At 40.2% G+C, this 24,636-nt stretch overlaps 1 protein-coding gene and 1 long non-coding RNA gene across 2 annotated transcripts in view; one reads left to right on the top strand and one right to left on the bottom strand.

Moving 5' to 3' along the window:
- Positions 1-5,469: 5,469 nt before the first annotated feature.
- On the top strand, positions 5,470-24,514 carry LOC110322212 (putative dimethylaniline monooxygenase [N-oxide-forming] 6). Its single transcript, XM_021198788.1, has 8 exons — positions 5,470-5,700; positions 12,508-12,696; positions 14,917-15,079; positions 16,684-16,826; positions 18,266-18,465; positions 20,483-20,838; positions 22,811-22,883; positions 24,000-24,514. Exons 1-8 carry the CDS (start codon positions 5,569-5,571, stop codon positions 24,340-24,342), a joined length of 1,599 nt encoding a protein of 532 aa, XP_021054447.1. The 5' UTR covers positions 5,470-5,568; the 3' UTR covers positions 24,343-24,514.
- The window catches only part of LOC115064047, a 48,778-nt gene continuing 46,802 nt past the window's right edge, over positions 22,661-24,636 (bottom strand). The window contains exon 3 of the long non-coding RNA XR_003843905.1: positions 22,661-22,828. This is a non-coding gene — a long non-coding RNA (uncharacterized LOC115064047). The remainder of the gene's footprint in view (positions 22,829-24,636) is intronic.

Raw genomic sequence — 24,636 nt, 5'->3', positions numbered from 1 at the left:
GGAAGGAAGGAAGGAAGGAAGGAAAGAAGCAAAGAAAGAAAGAAAAAAACAAAGAAACAAAGAAACAAACAAAGCAGGCATGCACACCTGGATCATAAAACATGGAGAAACCCAGCTGGTATTCAACCAGAAGCTTTCTCTCTAAGGAGCTACTTTTCACTGTACTGACAGGTGCTATCAGTACCCTATCAGAAAAAAATACAATCATCAATATCACTCTGTTAAATTGCCTTCTAAATATTTATCTTTATACCTATAGACCTGGGCTGCCCTCATCTTTGCTCAGAAAATGTTTGTTTGTTTGTTTGGTTGGTTGGTTGTTCTGGTTTGGTTGTTTGTGACGGACAACAGTCAATGAAGAGATGCATAACTGGTGATACAAAGAACTGAAAATAAGAGACTGAATGACCAGCTCAAAACAGGATATCTATATTGACCCCCCCACTACTGCTACCACGACCACCACCATCACCAAGGCTCAAAGAGCATCACAGAAGAGGAGACAGAGTAAGAGACATATCATATGGAGGGGTGAGTACTGTGAAATGCTGTCTTCTGGACATTACATAGTTATCAAAATTATAATCTCTTAGCAACGGTGGTTACCTATATAAGACCCACATAAGAGCAAGCCAGGAAAATTACATCATAGATGGGAAGATGATCTCTAGGCCCCATCCAATTTATTGTGACATTACTGAATAGTTGCTAAGGAGGGACAATAATTCTTTTATCCATGAATTAATGTATTTATTCATTTTATATTCTGATTACAGCCCCCCTTTCCTTCCAGTCTCCACGTCACACAACCCATCCCCTCTTCCCTTCTCTTCTGAGAAGGAGGAAGAGTCCCCTGGTTACCAACCCACCCTGGCACATCAAGTCACTGCAGGACTAGGTACATCCTCTCCCATTAAGGCCAGACAAGGCAGCCCCGTTAGGGGAACAGGATCCATGGGCAAGCAACAGAGTTAGGGATAGCCCTGGCACCCACTCCAGATGTTGGGAGACCCGCATGAAGACCAAGTTGTACATCTGTTACATATATGGAAGGGGCCTAGGTCTAGCACATGTATGGTCTTTGGTTGGTGGTTCAGTCTCTGGGAGCCCCACAAAGGGTCCAGGTTAACTGACTCTGTTGGTCTTCTTGTGGCGTCCCTATCCCATCCAGGTCCCTCAATCCTTCTTCCAACTCTTCCACAAGACTCCATAAGTTCCATCTAATGTTTGGCTGTAGGTCTCTGCATCTGTTTTGGTTGACTGCCTGGTGGAGCCTCTCAGAGGACAGTTATGCTAGGCGCCTGTCTGCAAGCACAGCAGAGTATCATTAATAGGGCCAGGGATTGCTTCTTCCCCATGGGATGGAGAGATGGCTCAGCTGTTAGGCTAGGCTCACAACCAAAAATTCAAGAGCATCTTTCTTTTTTAAGTGTATGACAGTTGACAGATTTTCTGCGCTCCAGCAGGTGGCCCCACACTCATGCACATCTGGGTGTCACTGACTGGACTTAGTGCGTTATCAAAAAAAGAGATGAAGTTGGGAGGGAGCATGATGGGAGAGAGTGGGGAGTGTTGCATGGAGAATTGGGGGTTAGACATCATTGTATACATGTATGACTTCTCAAAAATAAAGGAAAATTAAGTTTAATAATCATCCTAGTCATCAGGAAACTACAAATCAAAACCAAATGTGATGTTACCTCATCTCAGTTACCACTGATGTTTCCAAATGACAAAATAAATCAAAAGACTTGGAAATGTTGTGGAAGGAAAAAGAGAAACCCTGATACATTGTCCAGTGAAATGCAAAACCATTATGGGATGAGTGAATATTCCTCAAAGAAATTAAGAATCTCACACACTGATCCCACTTATGGGTATATACCCAAATGAACTGAAATAAAACACTGCAGAGATAGCTGCATTGTTATAGTCATTACTGCTTCGTTCACAACAGACAGGATACACAATCAGCCAAAATATCCATCAATGGACACATCAAGAAAATGTGGGGTGTGTCTGCAACAGGATATTGTCCACTGCATTGCACAGATGAATCAGAAGCACATTATTGTCTGTAAAATCAGTCAAGAGCAGATGAGCAAACACTCCTGGCCCTCAGATTATGTGGAATCTGAATCCCAGCAGCAGCAAACAGCAGGACGATGGTTGCCAGGACCTGGGAAGAGGGAAAGCAGAGGTGATGTTGATCACAGGGAAAGTCTCATTGAGGAGCAGAAACGGGCTTGAAGATGTAATATACAGCGTGCTAACTATACTTAACTATTGCACACTTAAATTTTCTAAGGCGAGAGATGTTAAATGTTCCCAACTATAGAAAAACAAGGATTGTCATGTGAAGTGATAAATGTATTGATTAGCCTTCCTGTTTCCATTTTGTGTTACATTTTGTAGCAAAAGATTATGTTATATATCTTAAAATACACATTTTATTTATCACTTATATCTCAGTAAGAAATGGATAATATAATTGACTGATATATGTACACTATTTGATATATTTAATTTATGTATATAATTGATGTAATATATATATGATATATATATACTATAATTGATAATATAATGCCTCAAAAAACAAAAGCCTTAATTCTTGCACCCATCTATTTAATAACAAAAAAAAAATCTTCTTAACAAAAATCTCAACAAAACGTTTGAAAAGCACTAAGTTAAATCAGCATGTATCTACTGAGCCTCTACTGAATATTCGGCTCTCAACTTGGCGCTGAGGAAGGTTTTATAAAAGAGCTAACACATAGGTGTCTGACCAGCAATGGGAAATCTGCCCACCAGGATCATGATCTACACCTATGAGCCAATTAACAAAACTTTCTGAAAACATACAGCCATTAGGTAGTGTGAGACATAGCCTTTGGTCTATGGAAATTTAGGAATGAAACAAGTCAATGAGAAAAAAACTTTCTACTGAAAAAAAAAAGTGGTGGCAGTTATATGGGAGAGATAAGAAACGCATGCAGTTCAAGTTTTAAAGAAAAGCAAATAGATGCAATGGATAGAGAAGATAATCAAGTAAGTTATGAACATTTTCCTGAATTAAAACATGTACATCCTCTTTAAAAAAGAAAGAAAGAAAGAAAGAAAGAAAGAAAGAAAGAAAGAAAGAAAGAAAGAAAGAAAAAAGAAAGAAACTTTCTACTGAAGAGTGAACTTTGTACATCTTAAATGAACATGAGAGAGTCCCCCAAGAGCCACTTTAGAGGCCTGTGTCAAGGGGGAGCCTGATCTCTTGTGGGGAGATGAGAAAGAATGTGGTTGATGACAGGTAGTACTGAATATCATGGTAGAGGGGTACATGCCAAGAAGTGGGGAGATGAGGAAGCAGGGAAGATTGTGTGTGTGCCCTAATCTCTAGGGAGGAACACCATAAAATTTATCATTTAAGAGAATTAATTTCCTGAAGCCATTGGCGCTTCCAAATGATACATAGATCCTGAGGACAGAAAGATGGAAATTTACTGCCAAAGACAAAGCAGCTCCATAGAAATCAAAGAGTTGAGCCAAAGTTCATCTGCTGGGGTAGGGCGGTACCAAGACCACAGGGTGGAAGAAAGGAAAGAGGACTCTACTGTTCTGCCCTTCACTTCCTGATGGGGCAGTTTGGTCCAGGATCTCCTCTCCCCTAAGTGAAGGTGTCACTAAAAGGTAACATATTAGATGTCTGCTAACTGAAGGGAACTTCCCGGAAAGATAAGGCTAAATTGTCTTCCCTGCCTCTCCTCTATGCCTGAGCTAAAACAGAGGCAGCCAGGCACAGCCCATCTAGGGAGGAGGGCTTATGCAATGTGAGCAGTCCAAGAGACAGGGAGTAAAGCCCAGAGACATGAAGTCACAATAAATCAAGGCCTCTAGCTATGGTTCCCTTCGGTCCATCAAAATACAAAAATAAGAAAGAATTACATAATGTAAAACCATTCGGAGAATCTCCCTAAACTCTCACAAATTCTGCAGTAGTCAGCTCGTCTGGCAAACACCAGCTCTTTCCATACTTTAATTCCATGGTCTCCCTAAAAAGTCCTAATCTGCAGGCCAGAGAACAGAATGTTCACCCAGCCCTCCTCTGTGTGACCGTCACACTGCAAGCCACCTCTGGAACTTGAAAAGTGGAGAGGGAAAATCTATTTAAAAACTCCGAGACCCACCAGGTAGTTTCTGCGGTCTCACTTCCCATGCGAACTTGAACTCCTAATCGCCTCCCCAGAGGAGGCTTGGAGATTTTACAGTTCTCTAACATCCTAATAAAAGCTGGAGCTCAATAATTTCAAAGTACTGTTAAAAAAAAATCCCTAAATTCCTAAACAGCTACTTAAATTAAAATGTACTTGAATCCCTGCCATTTGCTTAGCTAGCTTCAGGCAGAAGCAATTAGAGATTGAATGTGAAGGGGTCTCTGAGATGAAGAAGCATTCGCTCTGGGTGTCGAGATGAGGCAAGTTAAACAGGGATGGAGAACACTGTGGAACACATTAGTACAGTTAGCACTTGGGTAAGCAAAGGGCAGGCAAGCTAATAGCTTCCACTCTGGACTCTTCCTGAAGATGGGAGCGGGAGCAGGGGTTGGAGGTGGGGGAGGCAGGGGAGTAGGGGAGGGTCAGAGCACAGACTCCTGGATCCACAGTCTGCTCTTTACATGGGTCAGTTTCACAAACTACAGAAATTAGATCAGCAACCCAAATCTAGCTGTCTAAAGTCTTGAGAAATTTGAGCTTATCTTTTTTTTCTTATCCACTGTTGGCCCAACAAACTCTTTTCTTATAGTCCAGGTGGTTAGGTTTTGTTTACATTTTCTGTAATTTCAAAGCAAGAACAAAGGAAAGAATTATTGGTCATTTAATCTCCCAGAGTTTCACTTTACCCAGTGACCGTATCAGTCACCATTGAATTTTTTCAGAGCCAAAGGCCAGGGCCCCCATTCAGGTCCTTCCTCCACCCCTTTCTTACTTGTTCCTTCATGCCCTCTTGTCCTTCTCTTATTCCCACCACATGCAATCCTTCTCTTCCAGGTTTTAGCGGAGCTCGACACCATGAAAAGTACAAAGGAAAGGGAAATTTTTGCTTTAAGAAAAATAGCCCCACCCCCTTTCTCCATTTTTACATCAAAAGACATTAAAAGCCATTCTCTTCTACATTTGGAGAACTGCTGGTTCTCTGGAAAGGGGAACAAAGGTGGGTAGTCACGAGGTAAAGTCCCTGAGCATCAGGTATTCGGTGTTCACAGAAGAGATCTGATGCCAGGGGGTCCACGTAGGAGGAGCTTTTGAAATTTTGAGCATTCATCCGGTGATCTTCAGGGTGCTGCCTGCCATGGTGGTCCCCGACAATTTCTTAGAAAATGGAGTAATCAGAGAAGGTCAAGTTTAGTGTCTTATTATGCCAGAGTTGTACATAATAAACACAAACTGTTAATGTGTACTTGTGTCTTGTGTTTAGGTGAGGATCCTGACACATAAAACTCAGTTAATAATTTCAACTGAAAAACCCTAAGCATCAAAGGACATTCTTTGGAAGACTTTTTTCATACCATCTATCATGGGCAAGAAAGTGGCCATCGTGGGAGCTGGAGTAAGTGGCTTAGCTGCAATACGGTGTTGTCTGGAGGAAGGGCTGGACCCCATCTGCTTTGAAAGGAGCAACGATGTTGGAGGCCTATGGAAATTCTCGGTAAGTGGTACATCTCTAGGACAGGAGAGGTAGAAAGACGGTTTCTATTGCAAATCACACCAGATCGATTCTCTTTCGCACCTGAAAGCCATATTGCAAAAGCCCCAGGTACGGAAAGGTAAGTCTTATTTCTCCTTTCACACTATCATTTTATTAATATTACTAACACACAATATTGGTTAACTCAAAGCTACTTCATACCAACAGAGCTGAACGTAGTGAACCTTAAAGGATGTCCTCAAAGAAAGCCAATAAGTTTGTGATGTGGTCCTAGTCTCTAGCCCATCCATGACCTGTCTGGTGGAGTCCTATTCTCCAAGCTGATGGAGAGCTAATGTCAGTAATCAGCTAAAAATAATACGTAGCCACCTTCTTGCAAGGATGCTTGCAGAGACTCGGTCATTTATTCCCCTTAAATACCAACAAAACCATTTTAAAATGCCTGAACTAGAATTGAATTCTGAGCTCAGTTTCCAACTCAGGTTTTCTAGGCAGATAGAGCTCAGGCAGCTGACTACCACACTCGAGCTCAAGAACTCATCTGTCAAATAGAGAGATTGGAAATTAGGTTGCCTCTCACGTGCCTTGCAATGAAAAAGGATATAATTTAATGACTAACTTTGTCTCTCTGGGCAGTTATAAGTTATTATAAATCATCTAATAACAATGTGTGGTTATTAGATTGTCAATTCTAAATCTGAACAGAAAAATTATAATCTTTGCTATCAAGTTTTAAGAAACACTATAGTCATGCAATGTTTGTTATAAATATAATATTTAAGTTTCCAAAGCCAGTTTTGGGAGCACTTCCAGCTTTCCTGTCTTGAATTTTCCAATGTGATTCCATGTAAGTAGTATTTATTTTTTGGATCAAAGATAATATATCTGTGACACTCGTCTAATAACCATCATCTTCTATCTTGATCTCAGTTTTTGCCCACCTGAAAAAAAAATCCTGATAGGGAATTTAGTACTAATTTAGGATGGCTCTGTATTCATCTCACGAGATTTTTCTGTAGTTTTTTGGTCCCATTAAATGAAATATATAGTCATGGATTTTATCTTCAACTCTAGAAATGAGTTTTTAAAGAATTCCATTTTCTTTATATTTCCCCAGACAAGTATTACCAGCTTAAATTAAATCATAATATAACTGTCTACAACCTCATCAATAAGAGTTGAATGCTACATGAACATTGAATGTGTCTGGTTTTTGCTAGCAAGTAGGATGACATAATCATTGCATACTAGTGGCTTCTAGTCTACTGATGAAGGGTGTCATAACTTAAGTCTACAATCCCTTGATATCAAATGAGCAAGAACTCATTTGGTAGCAAAACCTTTCATGAGATAATGATGAGAGTAGTCTGACCATGATAAAACCAGTCTGGAGAAACTGGGTATATTCTAAAAGGCACTTTATTTATCAAACTATTAAAACAGTGAACCTCAACGAACTGAGATTTCTGCAGGATTAAGAGGAGAAATGCCTTGGCCATTCAGGGAGAAAGCTCTTCTCTAGAAGAAAGAGATTTACAGCCTTACAGAAATGATGTCAGTGGTGGGTGGGACCATGCCTTGACCTGGACTCCTTAAATGTGTGTGTCCTCAGGCCTCTATTTAAACATCACTCTCATTTTAGGACCCTGGAGATGAACTGGAGTGGAGGGGAAACTGGATCTCTTAGTTCATTTTCCCAATGGTTACATTAAATAAATTCTCCTTTTATGATTTTTGCTATTAATTTGACTGTCCTAAGTGACTTACTGAGGATGAATAAACAAAACCTGGCTTTTTGGGACACAAACTGTGACAGTCAAGTAACGGTGAAATCAAAAACATAAGCCAACTTGTCCTATGGCTAACTCCCACTTTTATTCTATCCTGAAGAAATTTTTATCATGTTTGATTATAAGTAGCTACCCCAGAACTCACTAGGAGACTATGGGTAATAACTCAATACTGTAGATATTTATAAAGGATGCAGCCCTAAGTATCTCAAACTAAAAGCTGTTAATAAGATAGCCTTTGATTCTTGTCAACTCAGTGGATAAAAGCTACTGAAATCTTCATAAGTCAGGAGAAAATCCTGCAAGATGTCCTCAAAGGAAGTAGATCTTTATATAATGCAGTTCCAGAGTACTGTTCGCTTCATGGACTGTGAATGGTGCCCAGTATCATGTAGATGTCCTGGCAGTGAGCCAATACCAGCATCATAAAAATAATCAGCAATCCACAAAAGGTCCACAGGAGGTACTGGGTCTTCTGCATCCAAGAAAGAATCTGCGCCATTAGCCATCATCACCTCCTCAGGAAGTTTATGTAAGGAAGCAAAATGTGATAGACTCTGGTTATCCACCAGATAGAATGTCTCTTTTCCCTCAGGTTATGTATATAAGCAAAATTCTATCCAGAACACCCCAAGGGGAGGGGGGTAACACATTCAAATACTTGAAACTTTAGCTTCTTCCACTCATCCCCAATCCTTCTATCTTTTCTAAGAAAAGTTGCTTTTGCATGATGTGTGCTCAGACAGGAATTTTGGAAAATTGTGTTATATAAGATTTCATCTTGTGTGTCCCTGCTGGGTGGAAGGTGTGGCGGAAGACAGAAACCTGATCACTCTGAACTTTTCACTGTGTGCATTTTCTAAGAAATGGAAACCAAACGGGATTTAAAGACTAGCAGACTAAATGTGAGTGAGCTTTGAGTTTCACACACTCAGACAGGACATCACGTCCTCAAAAGATTTGGTTAATTTGATGATAAGAAATTTCTCCCATCTAAGTACTAACCAGGATTGACCCTTGAACTTTGGTGCAATCAGGGTGGTACAGCTACATCTGGCCTGGTGAAGATGAAGATGTTCTATAGAGAAATTTGTATCCTCAGTCTATAGGACTATAGACAATAGACATCCAAAATGGAAGTTTCTCCCAGAAATCTCATGCTTCAAGAAGGAAAATACTGGAAGATTTTGTCTCTCTAAAAAGAGAATTAATAGTACCGACTGCTTCTAACACTTGCTAGGCCCCTTACATGATGAAACTGAGGCCCAGACAATGATGGGTCATTGGTGGGCAGGACCCCACTTTCTCCTGGACTGTTTAGATTTGCATATCCCTGGTCCTCTATTTAAACTTTAATCTCCCTTCAGGACTTGTAAGATGGACTGGAGGAAGTCGCTGGCTCTCATTGTCCTTCTTCCCAATGGCCACATTGACTAAATCTTCTCTTTCTGCCTTTTACTGTGAATTTGACTGTTTCAATTGGCTTCTTGAGATCAGGTGGCTGAACTTGACTTTTGAGGGTACAAATTATAGCCCCAAGTTTGGTAACATGGTCATACACAGCAATGCAATTTTTCTCAACAAGCAAGCAGTAGATTAGCATCATTTTGGCTGAAAAAAGAAATAATAATAATAAGGTCAGAATAATCTGATCTCATTTTTTCACTCACTCATGCACTCATCTATTCAACAGACACTTCCTGCATGTACAGAGTACTGCGTTAGACGTAATGCCAACTAATAAGTACACTAGGAAACCAGTGTTTTAATTTTTTCTTTATTTTTAAGACGTCCATACTTGTATATAACAAAATATGGTCATATCTACTTCCCATTTCCCTCCTCCAGCACCCCTATATCCCGTTCCCAGTTCATGCCTTTTTAGAAAAGTAACCTACTAAGCCATTAGCACTGCCCATACTGTTGGTAGGGTATTCACCAGAGAAGACTGCTCGGACATGGGTTTAAGGCAATAGAATGTCAGCCAGCCAGCCTTTGGCTACACTGGGAGTTTGAGATGCCAGTGTAGCCCTAAGCCTTTCTCAGGACGAGCTTTTAAGCACAAAACCATGTTTTGGGTTGACACACCTCAGATAACAAAAAAAAAAAAAAAAAAAAAAAAAAAACAGTTAGATAGAAGCAGAACTACAGAAGCTAAAATACAAGGTTAGGACATTTTGAGATGTTTCCAGATCTATATGAATTTCAGTGGATTTGGTCTTTGTTTTAGTTTTGAGAGATGGTGCTGTCTACTTGCTAAGTTTTACAATCTGAATGGTTCTTCCATCATGGAGTCAGTTTCGCTGAGGTCTTGGGACCTACTAAGGACTGGGGCCCTGTTAGAACACATACAATAGTGTGAGGACATTCTCTACCAGTGGCCATAGAAATTAAAATAACTATGATGTAAGCAACTATATACTGAGGGCAATAAGGACAACAGAAGTTGTGGATTCAAGGGTGACAGACAGTTGGTGATAGGAAGAAAGAGAAAGCAAGTTTAGGGAGCAATTTTGGAACTGGAGTTGAAGAATTGATTTACACCAACAGACATTCAAGATAAGCAAAGATGAAATACGAGAGGCAATAAAGGCAGACTAATAGAAACACAAATTACATTCTGGAATGTGCCTCTGGCCTTGTCCTTAAGACACTTAGGATCTAAAACAAAAGAGGAGAGAAGTTGAAGCTCTAGATAGAACAGCAATGTGTTGATAATGCACCCACGGCCCTTGGTCCCTAGTTCTAGGACATGATCCCTCACGCTGAGGCAGCATTGGAGCCTAATTCCCTCCTGACAGGTTCAAACCACCTCCCATATTGAAATAATGAAACGGCATGCTTTTGGAAGCAGCTGTCTGTTGTTACATATTTCCCTTTATCTGAAGAACAGCCTGAAGACAATTCCAAGTTTTCATGTTTGAGTTAGCTAGAATCAAGAGGTGGGCGTGGGAGAACACATGGATTTATTCAATCTGAAAATAATCCCAGGCCATATCACCTCTTTCCAGAGCAGAGTCTTAAATTTTTAAGCAGGCCCTGGTCCACCACTAAGCCCTCCCTCCACTCAATGGGCAACTGAGAAATCTCCTTCCCCCCTCACCTCACAGCTGGAAGCACTCTGAGTGAACAGCAGGGGCTTGGACCCCAGAGCCTGTCAGACAGGAACCTTCACCCTTTCTCTGACCTCCACAAATATTTACAAGCAAGTCTTTTGAAAAAATTTTAAAAATGTTGAACCTCTAAATTTATGAGAACTGTGGCAACCATGGGTAAAGAAAAGGAACGTTCTCAACTTGAAAGGAGACACTGAGGCCTCAGGCTGAACTTCCCTCCCAGAGATACAGACCTCAAGATTCTTTCTAGATCTTTCCATCTTTGTCTTCCAGAGGCTAGCCAGGGAGAGAGAGAGAGAGAGGTGGGTATCTTAAATCCAGCAACATGACACTGTGTCCCTCTCCTTGTTACATAAGAGTTCCTTCCTTCAAGCCTCGGGAACATACAGGCTGCCAGCTTTGAAATCTATTTTCAAGGCAGCATCCTGTGCACACTTTTATCCTGTCCACACAAGAGAGGAAATGTTTATTTTCAATTTAGCTTCCGACTGCTTCTCACCAAGAAAGCCACTTTTCAGTTACACAGTGGCTTTAAAATTGAATGCCAAGAAGTGACACATGTTCTAAGTCCTGTGGTTTTCCTGGGTGGGGGTTTGGGGGTCGGTGAGTGAGTGATGTGTGGTATGTTTGTGTGTGAGTGTGTGTGTGGGGGTATATGTATTAGTGTGTGTGTGTGGTATGTGTGTGGAAGTGTGTATGGTGTGTGTATGATATGTATGTATGGATGTGTGTGTGGATGTGTGGATGTGTGTGTGATATGTGTGTGGTATGTTTGTGGATGTGTACAGAGCTTGTATGTGTGATGTGTGTTTGTGTAGTGTGGGTGTAGAGTGAATCCCCCACAGTTGATGAGTTAAAGACCCCTCAAGCACATAGTTCATTTACAGCAGAGCAGAGTTTCCCAAACTGAAATCAGCCACACTAGATCCCTCTGCAAATTCTTAGAAATGCAAATTCTCAGACCATGCACCAAGGCAGGAATCCACGATTTTGGAAATGAACTGAATTCTCCAGCTGGGGGGTGGGGATTTCTGGTGATCCAGATTGTATCAAAGTGGGTAAACCACTTTGGATAAAAGCATGAGCTTTGTCCCCAGTGGAAAGGGTGCTGACATCCATGTAGGAGCCATGTGAGAGAAAAGCCACACTTGGACTTTCAAATCCTTTTTGGCTTTTTAAGGTGAGCATGATATCCGAACCAGTGACAACACAAGAAAAAAAGGAGAATGCTGAGAGACTACAGAAGAGCTAACAATAGATTAACTGGGTGAGGATGGTTACTGTAAAAATGGATCAGTTCTATGCAGTCCTATGTAAAGGGCTCCCTATTCCATATCTGAAAAAAAGAACTATGCTTTTCATACATTTTTATTGAAAAAAATCAGAAAGTACATTCTGATTATGATTTCCTTCCCCCTAACTCCTCTCAAATCCTTTGCAACCTCTTTCTATCTTTCTTTCTTCCTTCCTTGCTTTCTTTCTTTTGTTCTTTTGTTCTTTCTTTCTCCTTAAAAAAAAAACTGGCAAAAAATATCAGGTTAAAAAAAGAAGCAAACACATAAACACAAACAAAATGCATAAAAACACAAAATTAGAAACCATAATACAGGCAAAAGACCAGAAAGGAAGGTAGGGAGACAGACAGACAGACGGATTGATTCGTCTACAAAAAAAAAAAAAAAAAAAACATTGAGTTTTTTGTGTTGGCTATCTACTAGTTGTCATGAGGAATATTATGCTTAGTATACCCAATGAGATGCCATTGAAGAAAAGTAGTAAATAAGAACCCTTAATTTTGAATATTAAAAGTATTAAAAGAGTTTTGATCAACCAAGATTTGAATATTCTCAGAAAAGAGCACCACTCTTGGCTTGTTTTTACAGTTTTGTTATTCTTCCTAGAGCCACGCAGAGGAAGGAAGGGCGAGCATTTACCAGTCGGTCTTCACCAACTCTTCCAAAGAAATGATGTGCTTTCCAGACTTCCCCTATCCCGATGATTTCCCGAACTACATGCACCACAGCAAACTCCAGGAATACATCACATCGTTCGCTCAGAAGAAGGGCCTTCTGAGATACATACAGTTTGAGGTAAGAACTGCACCCAGAACCACTAGTATTCTATATGAGTGTCAGAGAAGATGGAAGGACAGAACGCCGAGCAGGGTGTACCAAGAGTTTTGAGCCTCACCAGTCAGTAGTTCTGTTAGACTATAAAGCATTTATCACTCACAGCACCACCCCCTGCAATTCTCTGAAATCTTTTAAATACATTAGATGCTAAGGTTCTTAGGTCCATTGGTTCTCAACCTTCCCAATGCTGTAACCCTTTAATATAGTTCCTCATGTTGTGGTGATCCCCAGTCATGAAAGTATGTTTGCTGCTACTTCATGGCTGTAATTTTGCTACTGGTATGAATTATAATGTAAATATCTGACTTGCAGGATGTCTGATATGTGATTCCCCCGGAGGGGGTTGAGAACCACTGTTTTAGAAGATGCTGGAGACAGATAACCTATCACAGCCAAATTCCCACCCTCCTTGTCTCAAGCTTGGAAAATAATCCGAAGTTCTCTAGTCTATATTTAGACTCCTGTGAGTTCAATATCTATGAGTTATACATTGTCCAAGTAAAGGTAGCATTTGTTAGATCTTGGCATACTTTGTGGTCTACTGTATTGGGTCCTTATAGCTTGACCTCCCTTATCCACCCCAATCCCTCCTGCCCTACAACACTAGGTAGGTGGGACAGAAGCTTGGAGGGGAAGGGGAGGTAGATCTCCTTCGTCTACTTCCTGATGATTAGGAGCACTGAGTTCCTTGGGGCAAGCCCAGTCTTCTTGGTCAGGATATCCAATTTACTCTCCCCTCTCTTTGCTTATGACCTCTTGACAAACTGCAACAACAACAGCCAGGGTCAGCGAGGGAAGCAGCCAGGGAAATAGCAGCCTCCCCAGGCCCTCTCGGGGATCTCACATTTATACACTGTCTGTCCTCGTAAACTATCTCCAGCTGGCAAAAAATCACACCCCGTCCTAGAACACAAGCCAATCATAGATAGCAGCTGTAGACCATCAGAAGCAGCCCCACGTCCCCATCCCACACCTGGGAATAAAACAAAAACATATGCACATAACATAACTGGGTTTTTTAAGAAACTAAAATTCTCACTACAGTTAGAAATTAAGACATTATGAAAAGCATCTTACATGACCCCTGTCCTTCACCCACTTAAGCCATTACTTTGCTTCTTAAGGAGTCTTAGAAGTTTTATGAAGTACAGTCATTACTTCTGTAACTGGCAGTAATGTTCTATATTTGATAACCTTGTCTTAATTAGTATTAAATAAAAGGTTCACGCATGCACATAATGAAGGAAACATTCAATAAAATTATGACTTGAGACTGTAATTTCCTTCAAGTAGTTTCAAATATATAGTTAAAATTGCATTTTCCAGCTAACATTTTTGAAACTTTTTAATGGGAAAATGAGCAAGATTTATTGGGAAGCACAGAAACAGCTTCCTGAAGCTGGAGAGGACTCACAATGGAGTTGCCTCAGATGTTCTTTTATTACATTTATCTACTCATTCCATTCATTCATTTGTGGAACTACAAATGCCATAGATTGGCTTGATTTATGGCAGTAATACCTACCAACATTAATCAAGCTCCTGATACATGCTTATATCATGCTATTGTTACATGGAAAGAATGGGGAAGGAGGGAGGGAGAGGGAGGGAGGAAGGAAGGAAGGAAGGAAGGAAGGAAGGAAGGAAGGAAGGAAGGAAGGAAGGAAGGAAGGAAGAAAGGAAGGGGAGAAAAGGAGGGAGGGATGGAGGGAAGGAGAGAGGGAAGTAGGTAGGGGCTGAAGGGATGGCCCAGTACTCTTATAGAAGACCTCACTTCTATTTCCACCGCTGTATCAATCAGCTTAAAACCACCCTTAATTCCAGTATTTACTGAGTGGGTAGAAGATAAGGTCAGAGGAGGAGAAAGCAGGGTCACTTTAGAGCAGACATAAACAAATGACATAAATTTGCTATACTCATAAAAATGCCCAAGCATTATTTATTCCACATCAACTTACCAGATGTTCAACACTAAGTCAACTCTCAGGAGTAGTTTTCTGTGCAAGACTTGAAGATTCCCTGAGGATGTACTCTGACCCTCATATTGGTGCCTTTTTATATATTTTTCATGACTGTGTCATCTTATATCATTATTTCCTCCATAGGAAAATACTGCAAGACAGAAAGGAAGAATTCCACAAATAGAAGGAATTCTTTTATTTTTCTCATTTTTTCCAGACCCTGGTTTCCAGTATAAAGAAATGTTCTAGCTTCTTGACCACTGGCCAGTGGGTAGTTGTTACTGAAAAGGAAGGCAAGCAAGAATCTGTGCTCTTTGATGCTGTGATGATCTGTTCAGGACATCATGTGTACCCCAACATGCCAACTGACTCTTTTCCCGGTAAGCTTAAAATATATAATAATAGGGGGATGTATGGGCAAATACCTAGTGTTGAAGCATATCTTTGCACAATAATTATGTTTGAATTACCAGAAAAGCCAAAAGTAAATATGTTTATGTATGATGATATAAAAAATACAATAACTTATTCCCTAATCCCTGAAGTTCAAAGACTTTACACAGTTCTTATGTCACTGGGTCATGCAAACATAAGTCCTAACACACATAGGGTCTCTGAACACTCATATCCAAAAATGTGGGATTCTGCCAGACAAATAAAGTACAATTCTTATTCCATCTTCATTTACAATTTACAAGTGAATTTTAAGAATCTCAGTGTTGTGAGTACATGAAATAATGTATGTACATGAATGTGTATTGTGTGCATGTGTGTGTGTGTGTGTGTGTGAGTAGTAATTGTTGTAGTGTTTGTGGTTGTGGTTGTAGCAGCAGCAGCAGCAGCACATTCAGTTGCTGACTTAGTTCAATTTTCTATTGCTATGATAAACCATTGACCAAAACCATCTCAAGAAGTAAATGGTTTACTTCAGTATACAGTTTATACTCCTCTGTGGCGTGAGATGAAGGCAGAAACTCAAGGCAGGAACCTGGAGGCGGGGACTAAAACATGGAGGAATACTGTTTATTGGCTTGTTCCCCATAGCTCACTCAGCTTGCTTTTTCTATACAACTGTGAACCACTTGCCTTGAGGTTTCCCTGCCAATTGTGGGCTGGGCCCTTGCACATCAATCATTAATCAAGAAGATGTTCCACGAGCTTGCCTACAGTCCAATCTGGTGGAGGCATTTTTTTTTCAACTGAAACTCACTCTTCCCATATGATCCTAGCTGGAATTAAGTTCACAAAAGAAGGAGGAGGAGGAGGAGGAGGAGGAGGAGGAGGAAGAGGAGGAGGAAGAGGAGGAGGAAGAGGAGGAGGAGGAGGAGAGAAACAAACCTAACCTAACCATAACAGTTGCCATCCAAGAATGACAAAGATCAAAGAAAATAAATACACACAAATCTTACTGCCCTCTATCCCATTTTTTTCCTTTCTTTGCTCCATTATTCTTCCATTCCTCCCTGTCTCCTTTCTTCCTTCCTTCCTTTTTTGCCAAAGCGATAGTAGTTCATGAAGACTAGGTTAAAATGCTAATAGGCAGCATGTTTTATGGCTGTGTATGGCCAGACCAAACTCCTTATTGCCCTTACGTTCTTTGTCCAAATTTCTTTTTTCTTCTTTTTTTAAAACATGGATTCTTGGGATCAACATAGGTCCCCATGCTTGCAAGGTTAGCACTTTTCTTACATGGCGAACACACATAGCAATTTGTCATTGTGAGTAAATTGTTAAACAGACTAAGCACTTAACCAATGCAACAGCCACTAGGTAGTATTTAATAAATTATTACTCTTATTGTTGTTGTTATTGTGTATTATTAAAATGGAAATCATAACATTTTAAAATTTTTAAGATCCTCAGAAATAATTATTTGGGGGTTTTATTGGCAACACTCCCTAAGTGGATAAGTGCATTTCAATTATGGGAATATTTTTTTAATGTGTGAAAAACTGAGTCTTCAAATTTTTGAAATTTGACTTAGGTCTAGAGCACTTTCAAGGCAAGTGCCTACACAGCCGGGACTACAAGGGCCCAGGAGCCTTCCAGGGGAAGAAAGTCCTTGTGATTGGCCTGGGAAACTCAGCATCCGACATTGCTGTTGAGCTCAGTCGTCTGGCTACACAGGTATGTGACATACGGGGTATAAGAGGTAGAACTAGGCTAGAAATGTGCCATTGGGTCAGCACTGGAGGCTTGGGTCTCCAGGCTACTGCCTGTTTTATGAGACCTTTCAATGATGAGAAGTTGAGTGAGCCATTTGCCCAAAGAGAGAAAACAGCATCTCCCTTGCTATGAAGGAGTTTGCTCTGATAAAATGAAGGCAAATGTCTGAGTGAGTGTAGAAGTGAGTGCATAAACATTTAATTTTTATCCTAACTGTATATTCTAATCATTTCAGTCCTCAGTCAGCCACCATCTTCATTTATTTAACAACATTTCTTCCCACCTACATGTGAAAGACCCTACCTACATCCTAGGAAAAGAGATTTACTTACCATTACAGCTCTGGAGCACCACATGCTCTGGCTTTTGCCATCATCCATTCACTCGCTCATTCGAAAGCACTGACTCAGCAAATGCCTGGCACTATTGTGTGTCAGATCTCTATTAAGCTAAAATTACAGATATGGGTTAGACTAGATCGTGACCTTAATGAATAATCAGTGGGTGGGGGTGAGGCATCAGGTGCAGAAGCCATCTACCAAGGAACTGCTGAGTCTCCCCGAGGAATTAGGTGTTGCAGCAACACCTCCAGGCACTGAGTTCTGACTTAACCTGAGCAAAGTCAAGGAAAATTTCCACAGGACTAGTAGTTGCTGCGACTAGTAGATCCTGAAGAAGCTCAGCATGTTTTTAAGCAAGCAGATACTAAGTGAGCTAACTCCTAAGTAAACATAAAGAAAGCTTTGGTTGTTGGGATATATATGTATGTGTGTGTATGTGTGTGTGTACATGTGTGTATAGATAGATATAGATATATAGATATGACTAGATCTATGTTATCAGAAAGATAATAACATACCAACAATTGACCTGGCAGGTTGAGATGGCTCCCGTGGCTTGGAATGAACAGATGTCCTGTGCACATGTGCAGGGAAGACTAGAAAAGGGGAGGAGGGACAGAGACCAGCATTAAATCTGTGACATCCCTTCAATTTAATACCAGCTACCTATTTGCCACCATTTCCCCAATTCAGCCCAACCTCTTCCACCATCCAGTGCTGCTAGAGCTAACTGAGTTGACTAGTCTCTACCTAACTGGCCAACTTACTCTATGAGCACATAAAAATTAAAATAACCACAGTTGGCTATAGAGGCTTCTTAAGCCAAGTGTTGTGCTTATAAGTCTTTGAACAGTTCTACACCAGTCTTTTGGAGTCCTGAGAGAGGACTCTTGCCTCCCCTTAGATGCAAATGTGGCATGTTCATCTAGACTCATTTCTTAGAAAGTGTTCCTAAATGGATACTGAAGGGAACATATAGATATGCCTCTAAAGAACTGTGTCGTGTTCCCTTGCTTGTCACAGAAGAATGCTGAGGTCTGTATTGCCTCTCTCCACCAGGTCATCATCAGCACCAGAAGCGGTTCCTGGGTCATGAGTCGGGTTTGGAATGATGGGTATCCTTGGGATATGGTATATGTTACCCGATTCGCATCCTTCCTCCGGAATATCCTTCCGTCTTTTGTCTCTGACTGGTTATATGTCAAGAAGATGAACACATGGTTTAAGCATGAGAACTACGGCCTGATGCCTTTAAATGGGTATGATAAATAATACAGTTTTTCCATTGAATCTAGGAGCACACTGGTTTGGGTTTTCTACTTCCACCTGGTTCTTCCTTTAGCTATCTCATTGAATCTAATGGGATTAAATTAAGAATTTCTCAGGTGACAGAGTTTAAACCACAGATCATGTGCAAGCTAGAGATTAGTGGAGAAATGTATGTGGATATGCAAAGTAGGGGTAGATTAGGTAAACGGATCATCCTGATAAACAGAATCCATTAAGCTACAACCTATTGGCCAGAACTTAAAGGACTAAACAAACTGGAACTAGATTTTCTTTTAAATATATCATGTTTATAGATAAGTGAGGACACTAATAACAACATCTACTTCTGAAGATAGTAATAATTAGAAAGACAAATGTACTTTTATAACTTACTTTGTAAATTATAGAGACTTAGAAATATGTGCTCATCTTGGTCTCAGATCACCTAATGTACTTTTAAGGACTATCTACCAAAGTACTGTCAGTCAGGTAGGAGACTCAGAACAAGAGTGAACACTCCCTCCCATGTCCTACGTGCTTCGAAAGGCCATCAGGAGGCGAGGAATGTGTAAAGCAATGGAGCTCACTAGAACTGATGTGACCTGTAAAATTAGTACGATTCAATTATTTACTTCTTTTGCAGATAGCGCTCAATACACCCTAATTAGGGAATCATTGTAGATGGAAAAATCAGTACAGTTGAGTATTTGATGGATAAGAAATGTTTCACAGTGAGATTTTCCCTTCTGGCCTAGGCTAGCCAAAAATTCCATTTGTTTAGAGAAACATACTAAGGAAAAGTGAAGAGAAATTGTAAATCAGAATACCAGATGTCAGGTTTACAGAGCTAGAGTCTCCTTCCAAGGCACTTATCCTAGCCATACTTAAGAACTGCTCTGACTCTCAAGAAACAGTAATGATGTTTAATATACTTAGAGTTTTGTTTCACATAATAAAAGTTCCAAAATTTGATCTGATCAAAATGGTTTTTAATCTTACGAGAGTAGCTACAAATTGCTCAGGGGTTTCATCACTTAGAAAAAAATTTGTTTTGGAAAACCACTCCTTCTCAGAACTAAGCTCCCTCCTTGAAAGGGTTCCAAGGCCCTAAATTGCAGCTGACACCTTTTCATTCCTCCCTTGGTTGAGAAGAGAAGAAAGAGAGAAAACAGGTATGCTGTGATCTACTTGTTAGCTACCTTATAAGGCAAAGGGAGAGGGGAATGACAGTGTAGAAATACAAAATTAAACACCAATACAAACAGAAATAAAAAACATGGAGGTTTTATGTATGTGAATTACTTAGAGAGAATTCCAAAATCTCTAAAGGAAACTTAAATCAACATGAAATACATTTCATGAAAACTTTTACTGCCAGAATTTTGGCAGAGTACAGTATCAATGGTGATTTCTTTCCTTGTGAACACGAAGAACTTGATGTAAGATGACCAAGCATGGTGCTAAGATTGGTAGGATCATCACCAATCTGATTTTGCCATACAACTCCGAGCTACTATAGTTGTTAACATGCAATGTTCTTGAAGGTGTTGGCTATTGTTTAGTTGTTAGTCATCAAGTAATAATATCTCTGTGAGGACAATTCTGCCATTATCCCATTTATTCACCTAGAGAAAGAAATGTAGAGGAACACCAGTTCATAAGAGTTATAGCTGGGAATGAACCTGTGAAGTCTAGCTTTAGAATCTGTATTATTCACTAGTTTATTCTATCTGGAATTAGTTTATATTCTCATCTATTTGGTGACTCTCCAAAGACCATAAATACACACAATCTAATTTTAAGTTTTAAGTGACAATAAGAAAATTTCAGACATAAATTCTTAGAAATATTCACAAACCAGAAAGGAATTTCCGCCTGAGAAGCACCTGTAGGGGCCCTCGTGTTGGTGCTTAACTGATCAAATCTAGATGCAATGGATGAGATGTTGAGGGGATTTCATGGAAATGACTATCATGCTTATGGTGTTTGCCTTTCACATCTACACAGCCCCCTCAGGAAAGAGCCCGTGTTCAATGATGAGCTCCCAGCCCGCATCCTGTGTGGCATGGTGTCCATCAAGCCCATGGTGACCAAGTTCACAGAGACGTCCGCTGTGTTTGAGGATGGGACCGTGTTTGAGGCCATTGACTATGTCATCTTTGCCACAGGCTATGGCTATGCCTACCCCTTCCTGGATGACTCCATCATCAAAAGCAGAAATAATGAGGTCACCTTGTACAAAGGCATCTTCCCTCCTCAACTAGAGAAACCAACCATGGCAGTGATTGGCCTGGTCCAGTCCCTGGGTGCTGCCATCCCTACAGCTGACCTCCAGGCACGCTGGGCTGCTAAAGTGTTTACAAGTATGTGGGTCACTTTGTGTTTCATTAACTAAGGCAATAAGCTGATGACTGTACTGGGGATCCATTGGGACCAAGACAGACATGCAACTTGACCTCATAGATGGGAGTGGAATGAGTAGAGGACATTACAGCAGGAGAAGTTTCAGGATGTTGTGAGGAGGAGAATTAAATATACTGATTTAATTTATTCCATCTAAAGCAACATAAATAAGGCCCTAGCCTAATGTGAGGAATCACTCTGAACGGATGAAGAACCAGAAACATTTTTTTAAAAAAATAAAAGGCAGGGAGTGGCAAAAAATGAAGAGAGAGACAAGTGCCTGAGGGGCTTCAGAAGCTGGATCCAAGAACTTGACCTTCTGACAATGAGTTTGGGAGGAGGTTGCAAGGTTTCGTGTGAGATAAAGGAAACAGCTGGGTAGCTGCAGGGATAAGGTACAAATACTTCTGGGGCGCTGGGGCCAGGGGGCATGGGCATGTTACCTCTGTGCCAACCTCATGTGCCTCTCACACTGTTGAAAGACTTCTTCCCTTCCCTTTCTCTACTGTAGACCACATGGTCTCAAGGGACTACAAGAACTTTATGTGGGGAACATATAGATTCCATAAAGAGAGGCAGTGACTTAAATATACTGATTTAATTGTTCCAATACTATTGATCATCATGATTATGAAAAGTATCTTCTTATTCAATGTCTTAAAAAAGTTAAACAACATACATATAACTCCCCTAACATACTGCTGAGAAAAACCTATAATGGGGAAACTGTAGAAATGAGGAAAAAATGTAAATCGTAGTATGAGTTTAAACTTCCTAAAAACAAACAAACAAACAAACAAACAAACAAAAAATACTGTAGATGTAAACACTTCTGTTTCAAAGATACCATGAAGAATTTCAAAGTGTTCTATCATCAAATCTTGAATAAGGATGCTCACCTATAAAACGCTTCCATTGTCTTTTATTCTTAAAAGTGTGACAGTGTGTCCAGAGGCTGAAATTTTATGAGATTGTTGCATACAGTTCATAAACCTGAAATAGTAATATGAAGCAAAGGGCATCACTTATTAGTTTGACAAACATTCATAGAATATCTGCTGCATGTGGAGATCTGCCTTACCCCTTACTTAGGTTACATCTCTAAATCAAGCAGACAAAAAAAAATCTGGTCCCTCTCCTGCTAGAGAAGTGCACAACAAATACTAGCTATGGGGTGCCAACACACAGAGTCAGAAGTTCACAGGGCTGGGTGGTGTTCATGCACCTCGAATATCTTAGTAGCCTTCTCCCATTGTTACAGAGGTAAGTAAATTACAGCCGGTCCCAAGTGATGATGTTTGCAAAACAAGCTGCAGCTTTTCTCCAATTCCTTACTAAACACCCAGCTGAACACTGACATTGGAATTCTGGGCCTGCCTCCTCTCATTTTCTACATCCCTTGCTGTGGAGTTTAGTACCAACTATTGTTCCAGATTATTACTTGAGGGATATCTTAATAGGAGGATATAGACAAGAAGTATGAACATGATTACCCCATTTCATGGCATGTGGTACAGCAGAAGTATGCTGAGGACCAGGCCCTTTGTGATGTTACATAAACACTGTGAGGGTTGGGTAACTTAGGGCTACAAACATCTCTGCTGTGAGTCTTACACACAGACCAGCTTCTCTATCCCCATGTGTGCACTCATCTCTTAGGTCTCTGTATTTGTGAATTGTCATTTGTCAAATAACACCAAAGAGAGTTTTTCTTAAAGACAAAACATTTTATTAAATAAGATTTTTTTTATAATGAACTTTTTTATAATGAACTCCCAAATAAAAACTTCACATAGCTAAATTGAGGTAGCCACTCAAAGACCTTTTTAGGCATGTGTTTCATAAATGATGAATTCCATTCTGTGTGGTTTATAAGGGACTAATTCCGTTGTCTTTTTTTTCTTGGTGTTTCTCTCCACACACATTTTCCAGACACATGCGTCCTGCCATCTACAAATGAAATGATGGATGACATTGATGAGAAAATGGGCAAGAAACTCAAGTGGTAATCAATTACACTTGCTAATTCAATTAAATTCTAAGTTTTTCTTTATGCATCAAAAACATCAATAAGGTCTTTAATGTTGCCAGCAGCAACAGTTTGTTATTTTTAAATTCTGGTTATACCTGATCCACACTAGGTGGGAAGACACTTTCTTCCCCTGTCAACTTGTGAGAGAGTGATTGTGCCCTCCAGGGAACAAGTGGTGAAACTGAGGTCTGCAAGTAAAATTGGAAGCCAGAAGTTTCCTATAAGTAGAACCCCTGGGTGCTGAAGCCATCCTGTATCACAAAGCACAGTATTGAAACCATGGAACTGTCTGTCTCAAATGTCCATAGTGATGAGGCTGAGAAATGACCCCATGTCTTTTCCAAAAAGCACCTGCTCTGGAAGAAACTAGCTGGTTGGAAATTAAGCAGCAGAATCTAAATTTGCCATTGATAAACAAGAATTAAAACTTATGTTCAGTTCAACTATTAGTATATTCTGGAAAAAAAGAGGATTCACCTCCAAGTTCAATACATGCTTTCAAGTACAGCAAATAGGCCTTCATATGGCTAGATTTGAATGTAGTTTTTCAGGTTAATTATTTCATTAAAAAATTCCTTTTAAATTACCTATCAAAATCAGTTGAAAGTATAAACAACCACCAAATCACTGTTGGATAAGTAAATGGTTGTGTAGGAAATTTATTTCTTCTCTCCAGCCTCCAACATAATATTCAGTGACTGTCCCAGGGTAGATATCAGCTCAAAGGTCTAAAGGAGAAAAGAAAGGGAACCACAGTCCCTATTTAACCTCAGAATCCAAGTCAGAGGGCAGATCTTAGATGTGAACACTGTTAGTGCTAATAATTCCTTTAGAAGTAAATACAAACAAAAAGAAGGGGAAAGAAAAGTTCGATCGCCAGTGACATTCTGTTCTTTAAGTCACATGAGGACACACTCCATCTGAAAGGATGATATGATTTATCTTACTGCACACTCCAGCACTGAAACTTATTCAAATAATCCTAAGAATCTAACATTGGCAGACTGAGTGCAGTGTGCAAGAGCCAGAAATTACAGAGTTAATGTTTTGTTTACAACTATGACAATCATTTTGCTTTTCTGTCCTCAGGTTTGGCCAGAGCCACACTCTGCAGACAGATTATATCACATACATGGATGAGCTGAGCTCCTTTATAGGAGCCAAGCCTAACATACCCTGGCTCTTCTTGACTGACCCTCAGCTGGCCCTGGAAGTGTACTTTGGCCCTTGTAGTCCATATCAGTTTCGATTGATGGGACCAGGGAAGTGGGACGGAGCTAGAAATGCCATCCTAACTCAATGGAAGCGGACGGTGAAGCCAACCAGGACAAGGGCTGTCGGTGAAGCACAAAGACCACGTCACCTTTACAACTTGCTACGAATGCTTTTCTTCCCAGTATTCTTTCTGGCTGTTCTGCTCACCTTTTATTAATAACAAAGTCTGCTGGGTGCCAGAGTCCAGCCTAGAAGTGAAATCACTTGAGTATAATACTCAAACACAAGTAGGTACACATAATCATCAAGGGCCCTCCTCTCCTTCCAGCAAACATGAAATGCAACCTGGATCATTTGATTCAACAGATAAATAAAATGGAAAATACCCAGCCTGTCTGTTTCTGATGAGAATTTTTTTTAATAGGTTTTTCACATATTGAATTAAAGTTTGTTTGAAGGGGATTGGGAGGAGCAGAATAGAAGGGAAGTTGCAAAGGCATAAACATAGACC

This window comes from Mus pahari, chromosome 5 (assembly GCF_900095145.1).
Source record: "Mus pahari chromosome 5, PAHARI_EIJ_v1.1, whole genome shotgun sequence".
Taxonomy (NCBI): Eukaryota; Metazoa; Chordata; class Mammalia; order Rodentia; family Muridae; genus Mus; species Mus pahari.
The sequence above is the reverse complement of the archived record's forward strand: the minus strand, read 5'-3'. Positions and strand labels throughout refer to the sequence as shown.

Bases quoted from the DNA above. Each gene is read 5' to 3' on its own strand.
- LOC110322212 (XM_021198788.1), top strand. From the start codon at position 5,569: ATGGGCAAGAAAGTGGCCATCGTGGGAGCTGGAGTAAGTGGCTTAGCT. The intron at 5,701-12,507 runs GTAAGTGGTACA...TATTCTTCCTAG, and splicing joins GAGGCCTATGGAAATTCTCG to AGCCACGCAGAGGAAGGAAG. The intron at 16,827-18,265 runs GTATGTGACATA...TCTCTCCACCAG, and splicing joins TCAGTCGTCTGGCTACACAG to GTCATCATCAGCACCAGAAG.